We start from the raw sequence: 20,619 nt of genomic DNA, 5'->3' as shown, positions 1-20,619 counted from the left end.
GTATAATTTCATAGTTTGTGTATTACAATTATAAAAACAAAAATAAATTTAGCCACTCACATCGAAATAGCTTAGGCCTTAACCTTTTTCTGACAGTTTTAGGGATTTTTAAAAATCCTAAAAAAAACTTATTTGTGCTGCAAATAATAATTTCAAACTCATTTGATACTGACCTATGACATCCTGTGACATTATATTTATTTGAATTTACATAATCTCATAGATGTAACAGTAAATCTGTTCAGCTCACAGATCAATACTAAGCTGTAATGCAAGCAGAACTTTCACAAATGCTTATGAGTCATTTAAGGATTTGATAACACTGTAAAATAATGTCTAATTTGTTAACATTAGCAAATGCATTGATAACACTTTATAATAACTGCACTCATTAGTAAATAGTCAGTTCATGCTTTATAAAGCCTTGTCCCAATATTAATAGTCAGTAGTAAGCAGTTTATAAATACAGCTATAAATAGCTTGTCCTTGGTTTATAAGCACATTTATTAAAAAGGAGAGTAAAGGGTCAGTTATCTTCCTATGAAAAATAAAAGATAAAAATAAACAAACAACAACACAGATTGATACAGAACTCAGAAATTTTATTGTGGATTTATGATAAAATCAGCCTGTAAATGAATTCATACTCCTCCTCATACTACTCCATACTCCTTTTTCAACATGATGCCAATATACTGAGATGTTAAATTGTGAATGGGTTTAGGATAGCTTAAATGGTGTTGCCATAGAGATTTATTAAAGTAACATAAAAAATACAATAGTTATTTTACTATATCTTTAAAATTTTTCATTCTAACTCTTCATAATTTTTTATATAAGTAGAAGTCCTCATTTGAAGGAAGCACAGTAAGTTTCATAGCTTTATCATTTTCAAGAGCCAGCATAAAATTAAAACTATCATAACTTATAAATCAAGCTTGCAATTCTTAGTACCAATAATGGTCACCAGAGGGAGCTATAGGATTACTTTTAAATAATTATTGTAGAAACGAGTATAATTTAAATCATTTATAGAAATCTTTCAAATAAAATAATATGTATTTTAGGAATTTTACTGATAAAATGACCCTCACTTAATTAGAATAACAAGCTGAAGTATTGTGAACTGTATATTAAGAATAATTCTTAATAGGCTTTATGGACAGATACGTTTTAAGTGACTCTTGAAGGTTCAGCACCACATCCTCTTTTACCACTGTTTAAAGAATTAATCTTACAGAACAGGTGTGAATGAATTTTGGATAGCTTGAATGGTTTTGTCGTGGTGATTTTTTGAAATAATAGTAAAAAAGGAACCAGTAAAAAAAGTGCAGCTTCTAAACACTTCAAAAAAATGTACACATAGAAGACAAGTCATTCTGAGGAAATATGCATAGTTTCATGACTATACAACATTATATGGATGACAGAAAATTAAAAAACATACATCTGATGTCACTCTGTCCCTCTGTCACTGTGTGTGTGTGTTTGTGTGTGTTTTAAGTGAATTAGGTGTGAAACTATCAGTGAGCATTTAGTCTCCAGCGCCAACATTTTACAGAACTGCCACTTTCCTGGAGTCTCAGAATTACAATGTGTCAGGTTCTGAGAGATCTAAGATTCCAAAAAATTATTTAATTAGAATACCATGAAGTAAATACTATATATTAAGACTTTATATATAGGCTTAATGAACAGATTAGAGTGACTCGTGAAGGACCAGCACCACCTTCTCTTGTCCGATGGTTTGAGGAATATATCTTCCAGAATCTGGGATTAAGATTTAGGAGCTCATTTTTATTCCACCTCCTTTCCTGAAAGTCTGTCTTGCAGAATTGACTAAAAATTAATCTTCACATTAATTCCTAATTCTTTTGCAATTCTTTTGTCAGTTCTTCTTGACCTGTTTTTCTCTTCCAGCTTTCCTGGACTATTGTATAGCACTCATAAATGATTAAATAAAAAATAATGGTAGTTATTAAGATTGATATGGTTTGGAATTGGTAAAATGTGCTTGGAAAAAAATCACAATAAAACAATGTTTTAATGTTTAAGTTTGGAATATTAACTGACATGAATGAATGCTATATAAATATTGTTCATGTTAACATAATGTTTATAAATGAAATCTTATTGTAAAGTGTTACTAAAGTTATATATATATATATATATATATATATATATATATATATTGTTCTGTGAATGTGATTTTAAAGTCTAGATGATTCGGATTAACCCTTTAACTGCCATATCAAGTTCAAGTTCTAGTTCAAGTTCAATTTATTTGTATAGCGCATTTACAACAGCCTCCTGGCTGACCAAAGTGCTTTAACATAAGAGCAAGAATATTACACATACATAAAAATAGACCAGACAAAAAATTTAAAACCACCCATTTCAAAATGTAGCATAACACAGTACAGTACAGTACACTAAGGAAAATAAAAAAGTTTTTAGCAAAGATTTAAAAATAGACAAGGAAGGGGCCAGTCTGATCTCTAAAGGCAGGGTATTCCAGAGTCGTGGCCCAGCCACTGCAAATGCACGCTCCCCTCTACGCTCCCCTCTATCCTTTAAAACCTCACTGCCAGAGGGATATTGTGAATGCATGTGCCCTACTGGGCACAGTTTACCTGATGCCACCGGGGTGGTGATGGCATTGGTGGCTTGAGCCCGCCATCGCTGCTTGCAGCTATATTTATTATTATTATTTTTTTTTTTTTTCCAACGTCTCGGGGGCTTTTGGGGCCCTTAACGTGCTTAAAAAGTCTTGAAAATTGGCACACAGATTGGAACCTGCGGCCATTAGGGCCGGGCAGAGACTGATACACGGGCGTGGCACAGGGGCTCTACAGCGCCCCCTGGAATATGGAGGGCCATATATCATACATTCTTGCTCGTAGACGTATGAAACTCGGTACACATATAAATCTCATCAATCCAAACAACTTTTGTATTGCATATCATAGGCTCCGCCCAACAGGAAGTTGGCTATTTAGGGTTTAGTATTCAAATTTTTCGTCAAAGTTGTGGGGGCTTTTGGGGTCCTTAACATACTCAAAAACTCTTGAAAATTTGCGCACACTTTGGAATCTGTGGCCTTTAGGAGCCTGCAGAGGCTGGGACCCGGGCGTGGCACAGGGGCTCTACGGCGCCCCCTGGAACACAGTCAAAAATTTTGATGTATAGCTCACACATACTTGCACATATTCATATGAAACTCAGTACACATATAGATCTCATCGTGCCGAACAACTTTCGTATTGCATGTCATAGGCTCCACCCAACAGGAAGTCAGCTATTTAGAGTTATGTAAAAAGTGCATGCTCTGGAATTTGAAATACTTGTCATAGGATTTTTTCTCGATTGCCGCCAAACTCGGTCAACATGATCTCAAGACACTGGGGATGAAAAATTGCCAGGGGATTTTTGATATCTCGAAAGGTTTGCTCGTGGCGAGGCGTTGAAATTATGGTGAGAAATGAGAAACAGGAAGTGTCTAATACCGTCCACATACATTTCCTGATTTTAATCAAACTTCATCAGATTATTCGTTGTATGATGTCGATCGCATATATGTGACTATTAGGAGTCAAAGTTATAGCGCCACCAACTGGCAGAAGGAAGTGTGTCATTTTCAAAATGATTTGAATTCAGCATCTTATTATTACTCGATTTGCTTCAAACTTCATCAGAATAATGTTAAAACACAGCCGATATAAATCTGCAAGGGGGATATTGATATCTAAAAAATTGTTGGCGTGGCAACATGTCAAACTGGAATACTTCTCAGGTGATTTTGAGGCAAATAACATACTTAGAATTTCACAAAACTCTGAACACACATCAGTATTTCTGATAGGAACTTAAATTGTGAATGGATTTTGGATAGCTTGAATGGTTTTGCTGTGGTGATTTTTTTTAAATGACCTTACAAAGGGAATCATTATTGTATTTTTAAATTGCAGCTTCCAAACACGTCAAATAATTTTTTTCATACAGATGAAAAAGTCATTCTGAGGAAATATGCATAGTTTCACGACTTTACAACACTGTATGGATAACAGAAAATTAAAAAACTGTCAGACATCTCACTCTGTCCATCTGTTTGAGTATATGTGCTTCAGACTTCCATTGTCTGAGAGAAATAGCGCCCCTACAGGTTCAATTCCCGAACTTTTACTTTCACTTTTAAATCGGTTAAAAATACAAATAAATACTTAGATTTAATTCACACTGACAAGCTAAACCAACATATCTGATTATTACCGGTTCAGGGCTCATGGATAAATTATTTCTGGCCAGAGATACCTGAGAAATAGGAGAGATGAATCACCGTTGTGATCACGAGCGTCTGGAGTAAAGAGCTCAGAGAAAACGAATTTATTCCTGTTTTAAAGCTTTTAAAAATAAATTATTACAGCGATATCACACAATCAACCAATAGGCTATATGCACACTCACTTCCGCATTCCAAGTCGGCCAGCCAGGTTACATCCGGCGTCGACGGCGCACATAGCGTCAATAACAACTATGGCATTTTTCACTCGGTCCCTTCAAGATGTCCCAAAGGTAACGGTCAACGACGTGAGTCGAATCATACAAAAGTTATGTCACACTTCGACAACCAAGAAAGAGAAGGGCTTCAAATTGTATGTGTCAAGCTACATCGACAATTTTGAAGGTAAGATCTGGACGTGTTCTGTGTTTACATGCCCATAGCATGCATGCTATCTAGTGCTAGCGCAGCAGGTGCAGCGTAGGCTATGTTTACTATTATGTGTCAATCACAGCCAATTTTCCTAACGCCTTTGTCAATGTCAGTTTCAAACAAGGATTCAAGCACAGGAGAGGTAACGATTAGGGCTGAGTGCTACAGATCTATGAGGAAAAGCCAAAAGCCTCACAGCTTAAGCGTAAGAGAAAGTTATACTGCAGGTTCAGCGCAGATTGGTTCATGGTTCATGGTTCATGAGACAGGTTACGTTTGGCAGATCAAAGTTTCTGTGAATCATTGCATCTAATAATGCTAAAGGTTATTTTAAAGACAAATTTCATTTACCATACCATAAATAACACTGGTGTGTTGGAATATTTATCGATATTTAAATATGTACGCTAATCACTGGGATTCACAGAAACTGAGTTCCGTTTTGTCACTGCATTGACACACGTTCTGTGTCCACTGTTGGGGATGATGAGTAAAGTGAGATAAATAATAATATAAATAATATTGTGGCTACAATTTTAGCTCATACAAATTGTTTAGTAGTTATTAATTGTTTTAGTAGTTAATAATTATATGTCGATGGTTCAAATTTGTTTGTTTTGTTAAACATTCTCACTGTACTCATGTATTCTCTTTTTAAAAAACTGCACTTTTATTCTATTATAACAGATTTGTGTATTTTCAGATTGTGCTTGGGGATGCCCGTCCTGTGCAGCTACAAAGCTGCCAGTGTACCTGTGTGGCAGGTACAGCTGTGTGTAATCATGTGGCAGCACTGTTGTACCAGACTGCACATTATTGCCAGCTTAGCATCACCTCTGTTCCCCCAACACACAGCTGCACAGAGACTGAACAGAAGTGGCATAAGCCAAGATCCATGGTAACTAATGTTTTTAACAGGGTACTTTTCTACTTAATTTTCTATTTATGGATGTTTGTGTTTATTGAAAACCTTTTTTGTTCAAATGCAGGGTGTTAAACCTGGTCTTGTAAATGACATGGTGATTCTTTCAGCCAGACCCAAGGAACGAAAACTGATGGAAGGCATTAGGTTAGTATTATTTTTATTATCATTAAAGGAACACTCCACTGTTTTTTCATATTAAACTATGTTATTCCCTTAACTAAGATGAGTTGATGCATACCTCTCTCGTCTCAGTGCGTGCACTTAATTGCTCTGGATAACTATAATGGATAACTATAATGTATGGCAGAATAGCACTTGGGAACACTACTATATTTGCACTTGGGAGCACTTTGACTCGGCGCAGTAATATCATCACTCCTAAAAGGATATTTCTGTGGATATTACTGCGCCGAGTCAAAGTGCTCTCAAGTGCAGATATAGTAGTAATGCATTTTCTGTAGTAATCAGTGAGACCTCAGATAAAGTAATAATCTCATCATATGATACATTGTATGTTTAAATAAATAAAGCTTTTTTTTGTTATTTTGTTCATTCAACTTATATGTAACTTACTTTATGGCTCATTTTAAAAAATTAAATAAAAAAAAAACATTATTTTGTTTTTTCCATAGGAGCAACTTGTATAAGGGTGTCAGTTCAGCTCTGCCTGAACTTTCCACACTCAGGGTGGATGAAGTCTACCATGATGTTCCAAGTGATGTGGCTCCACTGATAACAACTATGGCTATGGACATTAATGTTCCTCTGGTTGACTCTGCATTTGGAAAAGTGCAAGAAGGAAGTGTGTTATCCTATCATATGCCAGCAAAAAGAGTTCCAAAAACCTGTCCCCACACAGATGCTCCTTCTCCCCCACAGCTGCCACTTCAGGGTTACAGGCTGGGACCCGCTACCTGCTCTTTTGTCTGCACTGAACACCAGCAGCACCACATGATGTCCCTGGAAACAACATTAGAGAACGCACACAAAATTGCCAACAGCACAAAAGAGCAGAGTTCCTGCATCGAGTGGCACCAACTGAGGCGGCCCCGCATCACCTCCTCCAAGTTCAGAGAGGTATGTCACACCAGGGCACAGAGCTCTGTTGAAAATCTTGCCAAAAGACTTCTGAGACCTAGCCATCAGACTGCCGACATGAGGAGGGGGCTTGACATGGAACCTGCAGCAGTAGAGGAGTACTGCAGAGTAAGGGAGGTTAACCACTATCCCTGCGGCTTTCTTATCCACCCTGATGCACCCTGGATGGGGTCATCACCTGATGGCATTGTGTACGATCCAAAGGGGCAGACAGTGTTTGGCCTTGTTATTTCTCTTACTGGCAGTAACTCTTATTAGTTCAATCCATTTCAAAATATTTGTACATATATATTGATTCAAGTTTTTATATTTTTTCTTAATTGTATTACTATGTTTCTTGTTGTATTAATACTAATCTATTATTAAATTACATGTTACATGTTCTTCCGATTAATTTTTTTGATAATTGGTTACCTAAAAATAGTATTTTATAACTGTTGTTTGTAAATTGGGAGCCCTAAATAAATGTTATTCAGTAAATAATTCACTGTGCATGAAAGTATTATTCTTATATTACAGATGGCTTAAAAGCATTGGTGAGGTAAAGTACATATAACATGCAAATAATTCAGTAGTTCTTTATTCAAAGAGTATGTGCAATGTACAGCAGTGCATACATAACATTAATTATAAAATTCAATTTATACAAAGTAATTTACAAAGGTACATTTAAAGAAAGTAGTTATACAAATGGTCATAGGTTATTAATTTTTATTTTTTTCTACTGCTGCTACTCTGGCTTCTTTGCCCAAGCCTTTACAAGAGGCCCGTTTTCATAGTTCGTCAGAAGACATGCAACAGTATACAGCTGATTAATGTTGCCAAAAAGCCGAAGTGGAATCTCTGTGTCAAAGAACTTGTGTTCCTTAACACGCCGTATGAGGCGCTCAACATGCACCCTGAGGCGTGCAATTGCTTGGGTCTCCCTGACCTCACAGGCAGACATCTGGGATCTTCCAGAGAGAAATGCTGGCCTATAAATCTTGCAAGGTACAAGGTCATCAACCAGAAAACCTCGGTCGACCATGATGGCCATTCCAGGTCTCAAAAGGGAGAGAATTCCAGACTCACGCGTGATCTGTTTGTCACTGATGGAACCAGCGTACAGTTGAGAAATAAATGTGACCGCCCCATGAGGAGCCACTCCAAGCAGCCCTTTGAGAGTACAGTGGGACTTGTATGCTGAGAACATTTCACTTTGGAGAAGAGGTGATGAAGGGCACTGGCACCTTAGCTCTGTGCAGTCCAGGATGACTGTAGTGTCTGCATAGTCCTTAAACTCAGCTGGCAGATGTGCCCTTATTTTCTCCTCTGGTATCCAGATCCTCACAGACCCTAGCACAGTGTACAGAAAGTTGCTCCATGTTGTAATGATCCGACTGACTGTGGACTGGTGGACTCCATACCGGTCAGCAAGATCACGCTGTTTTGAACCCAGTGCCAGGTAATTGAGAAACATGAACATCTCATCAATGGGCTGCAGGAAACGAGTCTGTTCAAAAGAAAAACAATTTGCGTTATGTTTCTCTCAACCTCTATTAGCCCTGATCTTTGTTAAAGGGATAGTTCACTTCAAAATGAAAATCATATACTCAGTGAATTTCTTTCTTTCTTCAAAATATCTTCATTTGTGTTCAGCAGAAGAAAGAAATTCATACAGGTTTGAAACAACTTGAGGGTGAGTATATGATGACAGAATTTTAATTTTGAAGTGAACTATCCCTTTAAGTTTTATTGTATGGGCCATGTAAATAACTACTTACTACAGTGGAACTTGGCTCTGTAAAGGTGCCTCTCTGTGCTTGTGTCACACTGACCATATTTGGCAGTGATGGCTCTATTAAGGCCCAGAATCTCATCAGCAGGTCATAGGATGCAAATCTAAATAAATACAATTCAGATATAATCATTTAAATATTATATCAGTGTATACTATGATATTACTTGGAAGCATTTCAAATATACAACTCTGTTAGCCTTCCTCTCTCCCTCTCTCTCTCACACACACACACACACACACAACTATATCTGTTGTTGCAAAAGTAACGTTACTACAGAACAATCTGATATCTTACCTTGTGAAAAAACGTATGTCCTTGTCTGAGGCAGCAAAACGATGAATTCCAAAGCGCTGATTCATTGTCAGCTTCTCGACGTGTTCCCTCAGCTTGAGAATCTCATCTCTGAGAGACATGTTGTCATCAAGGGCTAAATCAACAACTGCAGGATCTGAAGCCGAAGCGTAGTCGTGGTCCATAGGGATATCAGCTTTCTCGCCTGCGTCGCCGTCATCCTCCGTCATCGGAGGCGGACGCTCTCTCCTCTCCCACACCCCCGGTCGTGAAGTGGGAAGGGTGAAATTGTTCCACTCAAACAGTGCTGGGACAGCTCCCTTGTTTAATAGCCGCCTCCCCGTCTCTGATAAGGGCTCACGAACATCATCCTTGTTAAAATGTCGGCTACATACTCGGGAGTAACTGTGAATTTGTCCCTCCGGATAGCTACAAGCCATTTTCGCCTGATTTCCGCGTCAGATGGAAATGTATGAAAACTCAGATCCGTACGGTAGATATCTTATAATCAAATGTGAATTATTTGGGGAAATTTATACGCTTCTGAGCATTTATAGGCCTCCGGCTTCAAACATGGCCTTTTTAAAAGATATTCAAACAAGATTGGATAGTTCACAAACAGGTTTGATAATTATGGGAGGAGACCTAAATAGCATTTTTAGTGTTTGTGACAGCACAACAAAAACTAGGAAGGTCAATGTTCCAAAACATTTACAGAAATTTATCTCTGTTAATGCTCTTCATGATATATGGAGGACCTTACATCCAAACTCAAAAGATTACACTTATTATTCGCATCCCCAGAATAGTTATAGTAGATTAGATTATCTTTTTGTGTCTCAAGGGGGAATTAATAATTGTATATCATGTAAAATTGATAATATTATGACATCAGATCATGCTTCAGTTGTCTGCACCATGACTCCGAAGGAAAACACCTTACAGCATAGAATTTGGAGAATGAATAGGAAATATTTAACGGATAGGGAATTTGTTGATTATATAAAAGAACAAATTAATATTTTTATTTTAACTAATGTGCAGCAACCTCACCCTCAAGATAAGCCAAATATTTGTATTATATGGGACTCTTTTAAAGCATATATAAGGGGGGTAATGATAGCCTTTGCAGCAAAAAGGAAAGCTAGTTCTGATCGGAAAATGGCTAAAATAAAACAGGATATTAATTCAATGGAAATTCAACTTAAAAATGGAGACCAAACAATTAAAAGCAAATTGCAAGAAAAGCAATTAGAAATGGATTCTATACTGATGGATAAAGTTAAAGACTTTAGACAAAATTCGAATAAGCTTAATTATATTTCAGCTAATAAATCGGGTAAACACTTGGCATCAATAGTCAAGAGGGTTGCAAAGACTCAGTCTATATCTTTAAAAGAGGAAGAATCAGACGATGTTATTACAAACAATGATATTATTAATAAAAGATTTAAGCAATTTTATGAACACTTGTATACATCTGAAATTAAAGATGAGGACCCAGATTCCTTTCTTAAATCGGTTAAATTACAGTGCTTATCAGATCATCAAAAGGAAGATTTGGGGAAAGACTTTGCAGCCTCTGAGATCGAAGCTGCAATTAAGGCATTCCCCGAAAAAAAGGCCCCAGGAATAGATGGCCTCCCTATTGAGTTCTATTCAACATTTTGGACACATATTAGACCTTTGTTCCTGGAAGTTGTAAATTCATTTGTTAATGAACAAAAGATGCCAGAAACTATGTATCTTTCAACTATTTCTGTGATACCAAAACCAGGGCGCGATTGTAATAAGCCTTCTGATTTCAGGCCCATAAGCTTAATCAATTGTGATAAGAAAATCATAACAAAAGTAATGAATAATAGATTGGCACTAATTTTACCCAGTATTATTCATCATAACCAAGCTGGGTTTATTTCTAATAGGGATCTTAGAACTAATGTTAGAACATGTATATCTTTAACACAATATGCAAAGAAATATAATATAGATTTGACTCTGATGGCGGTCGATGCCGAGAAAGCATTTGACCGCCTTGAATGGTCATATTTGTATAAAGTGCTTGAAACATTTGAATTCCCAGTAGAATTTATCAATATGGTAAAAACTGTGTATAGAGCCCCCAAAGCACAAGTCTATACCAATGGTGTTCTATCTGAGGCTTTTTTGTTAAGCCGTGGTACTGCTCAAGGTTGCCCATTATCTCCAGCACTATTCGCAATGGCTATTGAACCCTTGGCTGAGAAAATAAGACAGACAGAAAATATAACTGGTATCACTATAGGTAAAAATGAATATAAATTAAGCTTATTTGCTGACGACTTGTTATTGTACCTAAGTGAAGTGGACATTTCAATCCCGAGTGTAATCAATCTAATGAGTATATTTTCAAAAATTTCAGGTTATAAAATTAACAGTGGCAAAACTGAAATTTTGACTTTTGGCCAAAAACAAATAAACCCAGAAGTATTTAAACAATTTAAAGTTCAAAGCTGTAAAATTAAATATTTAGGTTGTTATATCAGTGCAAATAAAAAACAGTTGTATAAGAGTAATTTTTTAACATTGAAAAGTAATCTAAAACATACTCTTAATAATTACAGTGATCTCAAGTTGAATCTAATTGGTAGAATAAATCTGGTAAAGATGATGTGGCTTCCTAAGTTTATCTATTTGTTTCAGTGTATCCCGTTGACACCACCAAAAACCTTCTTCAGGGAAATAAATTCCATAATTACAACTTTCATTTGGGCTGGGAAAACCCCAAGAATAAAAAGGAATCTATTGTTTTGTTCCAAGCGGGAAGGAGGGTTAAACCTCCCTAATATGGAATTGTATCAGATGGCAGCCCAGATGTTTTATATTGATCGGATTATTAACAATACTAATGAAGACCCATGGCTGGTAATTGAAAATCATCAACTACACCCAAATAGCTTATTATCCATTTTGTTTTCCAAGCAAAAAGTAAAGACTGATAACTTTGTGGTCAACAGTACATTAAATATGTGGAAAAAAACCAAACAAATCTTAGACATGGAGATCGGAACCCCAACACATATTAAGATTTGGAATAATCCATCTGTTAAAATTCAGGGTACTAAATTAATGTGGAAAAATTGGATGAATGGAGGCATTGAAACATTATCAGATATTATTAGTTTAAATAAAATATCCTCTTTTGATATGCTGAAAGATAAATTTAAATTAAACGACTCAGAGATATTTAAATATATGCAGTTGAAAAATTGGGTCACAGAGAACTGTGATATAGTGAATGATGTTCCGGAAAAGATAAAGACACTTTTGGAACAAAGTAAGAAAAAGAAAAAAGGTGTAAGTGTTATGTATGACTATCTCAATAATTTTGTAGTAAATGGTAATCTGCTAAGTAAAATATATGAAGGCTGGGACAGAGATTTAAAGGATTTCAATGCCAAAACAAAATGGAAGGAGTGCTTAAGTCTAACATATAAAGCCACAACAAACGAAAATCTTAGATTGATTCAATATAAATTAATGACTAGAATTTATTATAGTAGAGACAAAATTCATAAGTTTGATGCATCTTCCCCCCCCACCTGCTTAAAGTGCGGTTGCAGTGATTATCTCACTCATTCATTTTGGTATTGCAAAAAAATAAAGAAAACCTGGTTTGATATTGAGAGATGGCTCTCTAACATCTGTAAGCAGAAATTTGTATTTACACCAGAAGCCTGCTTACTCCAAAATGTAACAAAAATGAAATATCCTATGGGATGGCAATTAATATTTTCCTCATTAGTTTATAAAAAATTGTTGTTACAAAATTGGAAAAACGTAGATACCCCAGGGTTAGATAAATGGAAAAATGTAATGAAGTATTACCTAAATATTGAGAAAGCTCTGTCAGTGGATAAAAATAAACAAAAACAGTTTAATTTTGTGTGGAAACCAATTTTTGATGCTCTGTAATTAGCCCAATGCTAGATCTGCTTAATTCAAATCTGTATTTTAATTTATAGGTTTGTAAATTTAATATGGTAATACTAACATTTCTTCTTTTTTTTTTTTTTTTTTTTTTTCTCCCTCTTAACAGTTACTCAGAGCACCAGTAGTATAGTGTGTGTGTGTGTGTGTGTGTGTCTGAATGATTTATTATTATTATTATTATTATTACTATTAATGTTAGTGTGACTTGTCCTGTGTGTTGTAACTTATCTGGAATGTCTAAATAGTTGTCTGATTTGTCTTGTCTGTTGTCTTTTGTCTAATAAAAGAGAAAAGAGAAAAGGAAAAAGAAAAGAGGGGTGTATGTATAAGGCGAAGGGGAGTGTTCCTTGTGTTAAATCTAATTTATTTTTTATTTTATTTTTTTCCCCTATTGTATAGAGGTTATTGTTAAGTACTGGTAAACATTTGAATGAACTTGGCTGGAAAACCAGGTTGATTATTGTACAATCTCTCTGTTTTCTTTGTATTTGCATAATAAAAAACAATTATAAAAAAAAAAAAAAAAGGAAATGTATGAAAACTAAGTAAACTGTTGTACTTGCTCGAAGCTTGACACAGAGGCACACAACAATGCTCGGCTGTACTATAGATGGTTCGCTGAAATTTGAACGTTTTCTTACTAGTCATATTGTAGTTGCTGTTATATCGCTTTGTAAACAATCGCCTCAGCGCGAGCGGAAATGGCTTAGCAGGCTGAGATTTTAGCGGAAGTACGTCATCACCTCCGTGTGCATATAGCCTATTAGAACACACCAAGAGCTAAATTAAGATGTTTTTGAACTGTTTGTGTGAAAATGAAATATTTGTGGCTGCCTATCTGAAATCACCGCTCCGATCAGCGCGTACAGTGTCGAGCTCAAAACAAACGTATTTATTCTGGTTTAAGAGCTTTTTAAAATAAAATATTACCACAAATGCACACAATAAACCCACTGTAACACAACAAGAGGTAAATGCAGGTGTTTGTGACCAGTTTAAGAGTGCAAGACTATTTGAAAGCGCGACTGGCAGAATAACATATATCTCTCGAGCTGCAGGATTCTGGCTTTCGTCGTACGAACGAACACATCACGGACAAGATTATTTCAAAACACATAATAGCTTGGCGAATATAAACGAAAACAGCCACGTGAACATAAACTGGATCTACTGGATTTGAAAATTAAAGTGACCACATTTACCACTTGCTTCTGTCTTCAATTTTAATCTATATAAAAAAGGAAACTCATTCGACTTGGCTGCTTTTTTAATGTGTGCGTACTTATTTATTTACCTTTTTATACATTTTGTATAATTTCATAGTATGTGTATTACAATTATAAAAACAAAAATAAATTTAGCCACTCACATAGAAATAGCTTAGGCTTTAACCTTTTTCTGACAGTTTTAGGGATTTTTAAAAATCCTAAAAAAAACTTATTTGTGCTGCAAATAATAATTTCAAACTCATTTGATACTGACCTATGACATCCTGTGACATTATATTTATTTTAACTTACATAATCTCATGGATGTAACAGTAAATCTGTTCAGCTCACAGATCAATACTAAGCTGTAATGCAAGCAGAACTTTCACAAATGCTTATGAGTTTTTTAAGGATTTGATAACACTGTAAAATAATGTCTAATTTGTTAACATTAGCAAATGCATTGATAACACTTTATAATAACTGCACTCATTATTAAATAGTCAGTTCATGCTTTATAAAGCCTTGTCCCAATATTAATAGTCAGTAGTAAGCAGTTTATAAATACAGCTATAAATAGCTTGTCCTTGGTTTATAAGCACATTTATTAAAAAGGAGAGTAAGTTATCTTCCTATGAAAAATAAAAGATAAAAATAAACAAACAACAACACAGATTGATACAGAACTCAGAAATTTTATTGTGGATTTATGATAAAATCAGCCTGTAAATGAATTCATACTCCTCCTCATACTACTCCATACTCCTTTTTCAACATTATGCCAATATACTGAGATGTTAAATTGTGAATGGGTTTAGGATAGCTTAAATGGTGTTGCCATAGAGATTTATTAAAGTAACATAAAAAATACAATAGTTATTTTACTATATCTTTACAATTTTTCATTCTAACTCTTCATATTTTTTTATATAAGTAGAAGTCCTCATTTGAAGGAAGCACAGTAAGTTTCATAGCTTTATCATTTTCAAGAGCCAGCATAAAATTTAAACTATCATAACTTATAAATCAAGCTTGCAATTCTTAGTACCTATAATGGCCACCAGAGGGAGCTATAGGATTACTTTTAAATAATTATTGTAGAAACGAGTATGATTTAAATCATTTATAGAAATCTTTCAAATAAAATAATATGTATTTTAGGAATTTTACTGATAAAATGACCCTCACTTAATTAGAATAACAAGCTGAAGTATTGTGAACTGTATATTAAGAATAATTCTTTATAGGCTTTATGGACAGATACGTTTTGAGTGACTCTTGAAGGATCAGCACCACATCCTCTTTTACCACTGTTTAAAGAATTAATCTTACAGAACAGGTGTGAATGAATTTTGGATAGCTTGAATGGTTTTGTCGTGGTGATTTTTTGAAATAATAGTAAAAAAGGAACCAGTAAATGTCTTTTTATTTTTTTAAAGTGCAGCTTCTAAACACTTCAAAAAAAATTTTACACATAAAAGACAAGTCATTCTGAGGAAATATGCATAGTTTCATGACTATACAACACTATATGGATGATAGAAAATTAAAAAACTATCATACATCTGATGTCACTCAGTCCCACTGTCACTGTGGGTAGTGTGTGTGTGTGTGTGTGTGTGTGTGTGTGTGTTAAGTGAATTAGGTGTGAAACTATCAGGGAGCATTTAGTCTCCAGCGCCAACATTTTACAGAACTGCCACTTTCCTGGAGTCTCCAGAATTACTCGGTGTCAGGCTCTGAGAGACTTAAGATTCCAAAAAATGATTTTATTAGAATACCATGAAGTATTGTGAAATACTATATATTAAGGCTTTATATATAGGCTTTATGAACTGATTAGAGTGACTCGTGAAGGACCAGCAGCACCTCCTCTTGTTCGATGGTTTGAGGAATATATCTTCCAGAATCCGGGATTAAGATTTAGGAGCTCATTTTTATTCCACCTCCTTTCCTGAAAGTCTGTCTTGCAGAATTGACTAAAAATTAATCTTCACATTATTTCCTAATTATTTTGCAATTCTTTTTGTCAGTTCTTCTTGACCTGTTTTTCTCTTCCAGCTTTCCTGGACTATTGTATAGCACTCATAAATGATTAAATAAAAAATAATGGTAGTTATTAAGATTGATATGGTTTGGAATTGGTAAAATGTGCTTGGAAAAAAATCACAATAAAACAATGTTTTCATTTTTAAGTTTGGAATATTAACTGACATGAATGAATGCTATATAAATATTGTTCATGTTAACATAATGTTTATGAATGGAATCTTATTGTAAAGTGTTACTAAAGTTATATATATATTGTTCTGTGAATGTGATTTTAAAGTCTAGATGATTCGGATTAACCCTTTAACTGCCATATCCTTTAAAACCTCACTGCCAGAGGGATATTGTGAATGCATGTGCCCGCTGGGCACAGTTTACCTGATGCCACCGGGGTGGCGATGGCACTGGTGGCTTGAGCCCGCCATCGCTGCTTGCAGCTATATTTTCTTCTTCTTCTTCTTCTTCTTCTTCTTCTTCTCCCGAATGAATCACATTTTTGAGGGCTTTAACATGCTCAAAAAGTCATGAAACTTTGCACACGCGTCAAACCTGGTGAAAATTTTCGTCTGATATAGGATTCAGAAGAGGGTGTGGCAAAATGGCTCGACAGTGCCACCTGTACCAAGAAAATCAACAGCCTTCCAGCTATGTTTCACGTACATGCACGAAAATTGGCACACATATGTAACACACCAATACCTACAAAAAAGACTCTTGGAGCGAAATTCTAAACCCAACAGGAAGTCGGTTATTTTTAATATTATGAGCATATTTTGTGTAATTTTGGTCATTTCCATGTGTTGTATTTTAACGAACTCCTCCTAGAGAGTTCTTCAAATCAACACCAAATTTGGTATGCCTAATCTAAAGGCCTTTGCGATGTTAAATTGCGAAGATCTTGAGTTTTCGTTGAAGGGCGTGTCCGTGGCGGCCTGGCGAATTTCGATGATTCGCCATGAAAAATGAAGTTGCTATAACTCACACATAAAATGTCCAATCTGCCCCAAACTTCACATGTTTGATGAGACTCCGAACCTGAACAGATTGACATGCCCATATTCAGTTATAGTCATAGCGCCACCTATTGGCAACAGGAAGTGACATATTTTACGCTGCAACGAACTACTCCTAGAAATTTTATGACATCAATGTCTTTTTTGTGGTCAGTCTAATCTAAAGGCCTGTGCGATAATCAGTTGTGAAGATCTTGAGTTTTCGTTAAAAGGCTTGTTCATGGCGCCGCGACGAAGTTCGATGTCTCGCCATGGGAATAAAAGATGTTATAACTCAGGCATAAAATGTCCGATCTTCCCCAAACTTCACATGTGTGATAAGAGGCCTGGCCTGAACAGATCTGCAGGCCAATATTCCACCGGGTGTGGCAGAATGACTCTATAGCGCCACCTATACACTTTCAACGGAGTGCGCCTCGAGCTATGTTTCACGTGCATGTACAAAAATCGGTACACACATGTAACACACCAATATCTACGAAAAAGTCTCTTAGTACGAAATCCGAATCCCAACAGGAAGTCAGTTATTTAGAATTTTCTCTGCAAAATTAGTGTTGCTTTGGCCATTTTCAGGGGTTGTACTTTAACAAACTCCTCCTAGAGATTTATTCAGATCAACACCAAACTTGTTCAGTGTAATCTAAAGCCTTTTGCGATCTTAAATTGCGAAGATCTTGAGGTTTCGTTAAAGGGCGTGTCCATGGCGGCCTGACAAATTTCGATGTTTCGCCATGAAAAAGGATGTTGTTGTAACTCAGGCATAAAATGTCCAATCCTCCCCAAACCTCACATTGTTCGATAAAAGTCCTGCCCTGAACACATCTGAAGGCCAATATTCCATTATAATGATAGCGCCACCTGCTGGCAACAGGAAGATTGGCACATATATGGAATAAACATTGATATATTCTACTTATATTTATGAGTTTAAACGCATATTTCTCACCATTCACCTATTAACTAAAGCCACTCGCTGCCGGTGAGCCCGGGTTCGAGGGCCCGTTCATCGCTGCTCGCAGCTTTAATTTAATGTTATGTTTAGTTATCTCTGGCTGGCGAAAGTAGAACATCATTAGCGCCGGCGTGAATAACAATCTTACTGTTTTTACGTTTAGCATTAGCCAGCACTTTCACTGATGTCTCTAGTTTCACCTTCCATACAACAGAATCACCAGTAACTAGAACACTTTAATCTTACATACAGTACATAGCAGGCCTAAGTCAAAAAGCATATATCATTAAATATCAGTCAAAATTATTATTATTTTTTTATTTTTTTTATTTTTTTTTATAAAAATGCAATCATGTGTACAACTCAAGCTAGCAGATTCAAGCAACTTAAGGGAGTGATAATGAATAATTGTGCTTAATGAACTAAAAATGAATGTTAACATCTGAGTGCTCACATCAGCATGAGTATAGTATAAATACATGCCGTTACTGTCCAGCTAGGTTTAACCCTCCTGTTACCCTCAAATCTGATAACATTTGTTACCATTTTGATCCCAGTAATTTAAATCTCCAGAATTTGATTATTTTTACAAAGGTTTGTGTCTCAGGCAATTTATGTCTTTGATGACTACGTAAATAGCCTTTTAAGTTGACATCCACCCACCACACCCCTCCCCACCCCTTATAAATCCAGAATGCCCATTGCACGACTATGGACACTTTACAAATCACCATAAAATCTTACTGATTAATCTAAAATTTGAAAAATATATATATATTTGGTGTTTTATATGTTTTATAATATTTCTAAGTATATATTTTTGTGATCTATAACATTTGAAAAGAAAAAACTATTTATTTTATCAAGGATAGTAACACGAATTATGTTTGGGGTCAATTTGACCCCGGGAAAAACAAACACAATTTCATACATTTAGAAGGATTTTATTTTTAAACAGAACATCATCACAATCAAAACATCAGCAAGGAACACATAACAGTTCTTTTTGTTATCAAGGATTGCAACATATGTACATAATGTGTGGGGTCAATTTGACCACAATAAAAACGTCCCAGGTTACATATGTAACCATGGTTGCCCGAAGGGAACGAGACACTGCGTCCGAAATGCTATGGTAACGCCCTTATGTGTAACCAGCTCTGAATAATATTTGAAATCAGTCTCATGAATCGGGTTGATGTCATAGGTGGGTGACGTAGCGACCAGGAAGCTATTATAGAACGTGAGGTGGAACGAGCGTCAGCTTCTAGGAATGAAGCAAACTCTGGCAGGGATGCCGGAAGTATGGCTTTGAGATGCAGCATCTCGTTCCCTTCGGGGAACCATGGTTACATACATAACCTGGGACGTTCCCCTTCAGGAACTCGAGCTGCATCCAAAAAGCTATGGGAATAAAAATGCCCACGACGCCAGACTTGCAAGTCCCTGCCTAGTGTGTATACAAGGAGCACAATTAAGGCAAGAGAAAGAAGAGCCGTGAATGGCTCGCAGAACCATAAAATCTGATGAATGTGAGGGGCGTGGACCGTCCAGCTCCATTGCAGATGTCCTGTATAGACACACCTGACAAGAAGGCCTTGGAGGCTGCCCTACTTTGGTTCAAGTGAGCCTTGACTCCCAATGGTGTGGGGAGATCAGAGGACTGAAGGTTTTAGGATAGCATCCTGATCAACCACTTCTTCTGGCTGGAGGCTTCAGCCATGAACCAAACATGTAACCAGAGGGTGTCTGCCCACTGAATGGCCACCAACAGGGACACGGTAGACTGTAATGGCTGCCACGTAGACCCTCAGGGTGGAGTGGGTCAAACTTGCAGAGAGAAGGGCCTGCAGGAACTCCAGAACTGTCCCAACTGGGCAAATAAAGGGGTGACCAGGTTTCCACCTCAAGGTGTACAGTTTCCTCATGGAGGGAGTTCTGGATTGAAGGATGATCTCAACAAATCTCGGTTGAGAGACCAAAAGGGCATATTGCATTTCCCCCATCCAGTGTCAGCATTCCAAAGGCTTGCTGTTGCTTCTCCTTTTGCCTTGTAGACTTCTGCCAAAATGAGCAACCCAATGTAGGCTTTCAAGTCAGTCGCATCAAAGTCTTTCCAACCATCCCCATACACACGCCTACCCTCTAAGTTTGTCATTTCAAGTACATTCTTTTCAATTGATGAAAAGATGAAATGCTGATTTTATATCTTGGACATGGCTGACATTATATCTAGTGGGCCCTGGCACCATTAGCAGCACTAAGTCTACCCTGTTGTTCAGGTGGTGAGCAGGATCATGATAACTTTCCATTTTTGGAAGGTAATGGGTTTGTGGGTGGTTGAGAGACAACAGGAGGGTCAACATTAGGAGTCTCATTCTCATCTGATGAGGATGCCTCATAATCAGGGTCTTCAATATTATCATCGGTCTCAGACACATTTTCCACACTTTCACTTTCAAAATCTCAAAATCTCATTGACAGAAAATCTTTGCTTAGATGTAATTTTCAAATGAGAGATATGGAGAACATAGAGAGTTTGCTCCTCCCCTTTGTTTGGTAAACCATGATAATTAGGTTTTCCCCTCCCCACGGCATGGGAAATATCAAAGTTCTCAC

General features: G+C 36.4%; 2 protein-coding genes across 2 annotated transcripts; one reads left to right on the top strand and one right to left on the bottom strand.

The window, feature by feature from the left end:
* Nucleotides 1–4,449: 4,449 nt before the first annotated feature.
* Nucleotides 4,450–7,262, top strand: LOC113061322 (uncharacterized). The gene is made up of 4 exons (XM_026230341.1): nt 4,450–5,609; nt 5,701–5,780; nt 6,269–6,842; nt 7,254–7,262. The coding sequence occupies exons 1-4, from the start codon at nt 5,607–5,609 to the stop codon at nt 7,260–7,262; spliced, it is 666 nt and encodes a 221-aa protein (XP_026086126.1). The 5' UTR covers nt 4,450–5,606.
* A 36-nt stretch (nt 7,263–7,298) lies between these two features.
* LOC113061321 (uncharacterized) lies at nt 7,299–9,246 on the bottom strand. Its single transcript, XM_026230339.1, has 3 exons — nt 8,810–9,246; nt 8,498–8,615; nt 7,299–8,226 (listed from the first exon to the last, which is right to left on the bottom strand). The coding sequence occupies exons 1-3, from the start codon at nt 9,244–9,246 to the stop codon at nt 7,465–7,467; spliced, it is 1,317 nt and encodes a 438-aa protein (XP_026086124.1). The 3' UTR covers nt 7,299–7,464.
* Nucleotides 9,247–20,619: the final 11,373 nt, after the last annotated feature.

The sequence above is a fragment of the Carassius auratus genome, chromosome 43 (genome assembly GCF_003368295.1).
Source record: "Carassius auratus strain Wakin chromosome 43, ASM336829v1, whole genome shotgun sequence".
Classification (NCBI taxonomy): domain Eukaryota; kingdom Metazoa; phylum Chordata; class Actinopteri; order Cypriniformes; family Cyprinidae; genus Carassius; species Carassius auratus.
This window is presented reverse-complemented; position numbering and strand designations above follow the sequence as displayed.

Coding starts and splice junctions, on each gene's coding strand:
- LOC113061322 (XM_026230341.1), top strand. Junction 5,781..6,268: donor AAACTGATGGAAGGCATTAG/GTTAGTATTATT, acceptor TTTTTTCCATAG/GAGCAACTTGTATAAGGGTG.
- LOC113061321 (XM_026230339.1), bottom strand. CDS start 9,246: ATGGCTTGTAGCTATCCGGAGGGACAAATTCACAGTTACTCCCGAGTA. Junction 8,616..8,809: donor GACATACGTTTTTTCACAAG/GTAAGATATCAG, acceptor GTATTTATTTAG/ATTTGCATCCTATGACCTGC. Junction 8,227..8,497: donor CAGAGCCAAGTTCCACTGTA/GTAAGTAGTTAT, acceptor TCTTTTGAACAG/ACTCGTTTCCTGCAGCCCAT.